The sequence below is a fragment of the Perkinsus marinus genome (genome assembly GCF_000006405.1).
Source record: "Perkinsus marinus ATCC 50983 genomic scaffold scf_1104296944404, whole genome shotgun sequence".
Classification (NCBI taxonomy): domain Eukaryota; phylum Perkinsozoa; order Perkinsida; family Perkinsidae; genus Perkinsus; species Perkinsus marinus.
In genome coordinates, this window is record NW_003211409.1 from 205,354 (window position 1) to 210,675 (window position 5,322).

Here is a 5,322-nt window from a genome sequence, read left to right on the forward strand (position 1 = left end):
CAATGAGTGTCATTCAATGCACAGCTATGGCGAACTTTCATGGGAAACTAATGTTCAGAAATCTGACAGACGCATGATACGAGGAATCGCAACTAGTAGCATATGCGGCTGCCATCACGAATTATTGTTTCCGGTGGGAATGGCTTATGCTAGGGTATGCCGTTTTCGTCGAAAACTATTAGAGTCTCGGGGATGATGCTTGTGGTCGGTACGCTGTTGCAAGTGCTTGTGTTTCGTGCACTGGCTTCGCAGTTGAAGAAGCAGATCCTGCCGGGAGGAAAGAGCGTATCTTGATGGGGATTATCTTGCCCTGTCGACAACCTTCCCTGGCGTGATAAACTAGCCAGTTTATCACGTTGGATTGATCCCTCGTGAGCACGTGGCATCTAAGCGAGTCGAACTAAGCCATGTTGTCGGCGTTGGGCTTTGAACTCAATCTCATTCACACACACCGAAGTTCTATGAATCTGTCAAGTCAAAATTTTGCGTTCTCTTAGCCGACTTAAACTTCAAACGAAGGCCCGCTTACGTGGCGCTAGGAGTTTAGTGATGATGAACAAACTCCGTATGATTTATCATACAGAATGATGTCGCACCACTGCTGCGACGCAGACAGCCCTTCCTCCGAAAACTCGGGGCACATGACGCTTCGTACACATCATCATCTAAAAACCCTGGTGAAATTTCTCACAGGACCTTATAGACCAGTGGGTGCTCACAAGCTAGCTATTCGAATCGTGTCTGTGAAGTACCGAACGCCGCGAAAACCGACTAGAAAATCACGCGGTGAGGGAGTTCCCTCTATCAGCTCGGCGAGGTAGCCGAAGTAGGTGTACAACATGCGTGTAAACATCATGCAATGAGCTTTCGCTTCTCGCCGATGACAACTAAGCTTTCGGTAGCTGATAATATACTAAATCCAACTTTCCGACTTTCATGTACCGCCCACGTCTGTCCAACATTACTCTGCAGAACGCAACGTACAACATAACTTGTGGACATCAAAATACTGCATATAATTTCATGAACCGGAACGAGCTCTTCGGTGTGCATTCCCACGGGCGATACGAGCAGCCTCTTCGATGCAAGCCTGTTATGGGAACATCATCACTACTGTCTAGGAGGGATGTTTTTTCTGCAGATGAGAATTAAACAACGACCATTTCATATTGTCTCAAAGGGTTTCATGACTAGTTATGCTGCTACTGATGGCAGCTAGTCTCCAAAACCAACGGAACAGAAATATTTACATTAGTGTGTTTCTCACGAGTGATGATCACCTTTCTTATGTGACTTCTAGTCGCCTTATGCTTCCAACTCTCATTAATAGCTTGCATTATCAAAGTCAACTTGTACATGATTTGCTCGGACTCTTTCGGGTCGACAATACTCCTACCGTACCTGCCACGATCCTGATACACAGCTCTCCTCAAATGCAACTTACACTTGCGTGAACTTGTCTGGATGCCATCTTTTGCATGCAGCTCGATATGACGCTCTATCCTTCGACTCGCGATCAAGGAAGACATCTTCGCTGGATTTCCACAGGAGAACTGAGTAACGTTCCGGATATTTCCCCAGCGTACGGCTAAAGACCGCACTCCGTTGTTCGGTGAATTCGAGTATGTCTGAGTCGCACGGAGGCCACGGTACGTCAACGAACTTGAGCCGTTTGGGCGGGTTTGAAGAGAACTTCTCCCATGCTAGTTCATGCTGCCTGAATGGCCGACAAACTTGATTATTGACGGTTTCATTTCTCTCTCCTACTTCCACATGGTACCGTAGTCAACATCCAACACTGCAGCCGTTGGAAGCGCCACCTTAGGCGCAATCATCGTTGACCGTTGATGATAATCATGCTCACGAGGAGAAGGATACCCTGAAATCCAGAATGCTTCAGTCGGTCCATCATAATAACCTACGTCGTTCGCTTCGCCGTCGACGCTGTTGCGGCCGGGTCGTACTGGACGGCCTAAACCCAACTCCTACCGCTGACGGCTAGCTCCGCTTCCTCACTGATTATTATTAAGAGTAATTGTTCGTTTTTTGGCACGTAAGCCAGATCTTATTTTAGCAACTTCTTCTTCAAGATCGGCAGCTTCGGACCGTATGTACGCTTTATACCTGCCAATTGTAGTATATAACTGTCATTAGTACAATGATTTTTTGTTAATTGAATATAGCATTGTCGAGTGACCCATGTAGGCTTACGTGCTGAAAAGTTTGTTTACAGAGTCTTCGCATACGAAAGTCATATAACAACCAAAGCTGAAAAGAAGAAGAAGAAGAGGCGGTGAACACAACACTAATCAGAGCGACCTCGGAAAACTTCTTATCCATCGCTGACTCTTGAAAAAATACCCAACCAGTCACGTCACTGACGAGTAAATGTTATACATGTGTAGTGGAGGCTCCCGCCTCCTCCTTGTGCGAGTGAATACCTGATAAATGGAGGATTCGAGGAGGATTCTTTGCACACTGAACGACTCACTCAGTCCTCGACGTTTGCAGCGCGACGGATGATCTCAAGGTCATTCTGCATTCTCCAGTGACCAGAGGATCCAGGCATCGTCCAGTCATAAAAGGCAGCACAATCTATCATCAACTACTGTAGTGAATGGGGAGGGAATGGTACTCTTACCTTCGCTCTTGCACCTCGACCTGAGCAACTCTAAGGCGTACCAGTCACGGTCACGCTGACGAATGTAGTGGAATAGACCAACGAGAGGAATAACCGGCCAGATCACCACACGGCAGAAAGTCCCCAATCTGGAACATGCATGATAGTATGGGAAAACTATTGCTCGTGTGCTCACCTGATTATATTAGCGAAGCGTTGCCTCTCTAGGTTGAGAGCGGTGTAAGCAGAAGCGACCTCAAAGGCTCCACGCCAGACCCCACCGATGCCTCCCTTGGGGAGAGGGACTCCACCAGGCATCGGAGGCCACTTGGCCACTTGTACAGGTCTGGCCTTACCACTAGAGAGAACATCGTAGGAAGCGGGAGGGGTATGGGTAGGAAGCTTCGGGTCAATGCCAGGTATACCCTTACCGGTAGCAAGGGTAGAGGCTTTCTCAGGGACAGATGCTGGTGGCTTGCTGGTCATTGAAAGAGTGAGCCACAAATACTGGAAATGGCAAGATATGGGCAGGTATGTTGAAAGGAACGCATGAGAATTCACGGCAAGTACAATTCTCATCTCGCTCGACAGAGGCGGAGCGAAACACTTCATATTACGCAAAATCCAAGTGCGTAGAATTTCAACCCCGAGTTCGATCCCTGGTCGGGCAAAATTTTTCCTTCAAGGGCTGCACGCGGACACCATCGATTTGCAGACAAGGTCTGCCCCTCATGAATCGCTCAGACGATTTCCTTAGCCTGACAATCAGAGTGCTCATTGGTCGCTGTAAGTTACAGCCTGTAACCGTCAGGCATACAGGCCTATCTATATGGGTGGTACAGCGTTCCGCTCTTGGGAAGGTCTCAGTGCTGAAGCTGCTCTCACGTGCGTACGACTGCTTGGGTCATCGTCCACCGAATACAATCGATCAGACCATGCGTGCCCGGTTGCTCATTGCTTGTGCTTTGGAAGCCTCGCCAATCGCCCATTATTCTTTTCGGTCGAACTTATTGATTCATATGATATCGGTATCAGATATTATCATCCTTATTTCCTAATGAATGACTCCGAACCCTCAAATGATCCTGAGTTGTCACTGGGAAGAACCACACTTGAGCCCCACGACGCTACAGTGGGGATCCGGGAGAGGCCCTTCTCACTAACTAATGCGATAGAGTCACAATTTGAGACCAGCCCTACATTAGGGCCCTACCTGAGTTCCACTTGCAACGGCGACCCAGCATAGGCTTGAACTGCAGTCTATGAGCACCACCTTCCTTACAAGTTTCAGGTCATCACCAGGTTGGTAGGCGCGATAGTCCGCGTCATAGAGCGTCGCTCTAGGAGCGCGCGCGGCGCGGGTTGCAGCAACCCGGTTGCTCTAGCGACAAATAGGGCAGGACTTGCAGCGGATGAGCTCTCGCTGCTGCGAAGAGGAGCAGGATGGATAATGAACAAGCGAACGTATATTCCTATGCATCGGGCAGTGTAACACTATTAGTGATCCGCATCTGACATCATGTCGGTGACATGTGGGACTTCTGCTCTGGCAGAGCAGAAGAGGAACTATAGAGTGACTCTATAGTTCCTAGAATATAGGTGCATACCTTGTTATTTACCAGTCTACCCACAGATATGATATTCGGGACACTGAAGCTCAGCAATTATTGGCATTGACCTCGAATTTCTGTGAACTATTCACCACTTTATAGTTCACACTGTGAACTTCACAGAATTAATTTGACTTCGAAGTTTGAAGTTCAAACAAGACTGAGAGCCTAGCCATGATGCTGCACATAATACTATGCACGTTACTACTATCGACTAGACTCTCAAAGAACGCTTTCGAAGATGTTCTGGAGTGGGTCTAGTGGAAGAATAGGTTCGGGGCACTCAAGAATATCTGAGGCAAAACATTGTTTTCGGAGCACGAGGAGATTGTTCGGGGCGCGGCGAGAAATTTGGGGGCAACTTGGTTGTCATTTCCTTGTATATCTTCCCTTGTTTTCAATGCTCACCTTCCCGAGGAGAACGCTCATCCAGAGGCTCTTCAGACCCGCGGGTGCTCGTCTTTTCAGCATCTACGAAGGTCCCATCTGCGTTTCCTTTGATGCAGTACTGAAATCGTCATATTTCTGTTCAGGCCAAACCGTGCAGGAGTCAGAACTGCTTCCACAAGAGGACGACTGGGTTATAGAAGAGACCAACTTCTGCTTGGGAAGGTGCGACGGTTCACAGCCACTTCGACTTCGGTGGCTTCCAGGTCGTGTTCAGGAACTGCTACGTGCGCTTCCGGGAGGAGGACGATCTTGCCAGACGTGCTCTCCATCAAATGGACTCCCAATTGAACAAGATGCATACCAGGCTGAGGGATGGTAGGCCTAAGGGTGCCTTCCCTTTGCTACACTCTATGTAGGTACCGTCATTCCCTACATGTCCTTCCATCCGGATGAGATGGTTGATAGGCCTGGTAAGGCTCTGTGTCCGGTATCTCAAGGCTCCCCAATGGCAATGCTATTGATCGTCATTTCAGCGCCTATCCATACATTCACCGAGAAGCCGTTATTGAAGTGGACGTGGGATGAGACCTACGAGGAGGCCTATGATGATCCTGAGGCCCCCTACTACAAACGAGTACCATACCCTGGAGACGCTCAGACAGAAGCTCCCGAGGAGGTTCTCCCCCACTACTAGGCAATTCA

At 48.6% G+C, this 5,322-nt stretch overlaps 2 protein-coding genes across 2 annotated transcripts; one reads left to right on the forward strand and one right to left on the reverse strand.

Annotated features, from left to right (window-relative positions):
* Positions 1 to 2,316: 2,316 nt before the first annotated feature.
* On the reverse strand, positions 2,317 to 3,132 carry Pmar_PMAR001074 (conserved hypothetical protein). Its single transcript, XM_002780436.1, has 4 exons — positions 2,817 to 3,132; positions 2,642 to 2,769; positions 2,492 to 2,595; positions 2,317 to 2,441 (listed from the first exon to the last, which is right to left on the reverse strand). The coding sequence occupies exons 1-3, from the start codon at positions 3,104 to 3,106 to the stop codon at positions 2,492 to 2,494; spliced, it is 522 nt and encodes a 173-aa protein (XP_002780482.1). The 5' UTR covers positions 3,107 to 3,132; the 3' UTR covers positions 2,317 to 2,441.
* Positions 3,133 to 4,630: 1,498 nt separating this feature from the next.
* Positions 4,631 to 5,314, forward strand: Pmar_PMAR001075 (conserved hypothetical protein; the record flags this gene model as incomplete). The annotated part of the gene is made up of 5 exons (XM_002780437.1): positions 4,631 to 4,709; positions 4,764 to 4,842; positions 4,895 to 4,995; positions 5,037 to 5,090; positions 5,154 to 5,314. 5 exons carry the CDS (start codon positions 4,631 to 4,633, stop codon positions 5,312 to 5,314), a joined length of 474 nt encoding a protein of 157 aa, XP_002780483.1.
* Between the last annotated feature and the right edge of the window lie 8 nt (positions 5,315 to 5,322).

Coding starts and splice junctions, on each gene's coding strand:
- Pmar_PMAR001074 (XM_002780436.1), bottom strand. CDS start 3,106: ATGACCAGCAAGCCACCAGCATCTGTCCCTGAGAAAGCCTCTACCCTT. Junction 2,770..2,816: donor CGCTTCGCTAATATAATCAG/GTGAGCACACGA, acceptor TGCATGTTCCAG/ATTGGGGACTTTCTGCCGTG. Junction 2,596..2,641: donor GTCGAGGTGCAAGAGCGAAG/GTAAGAGTACCA, acceptor AGTTGATGATAG/ATTGTGCTGCCTTTTATGAC.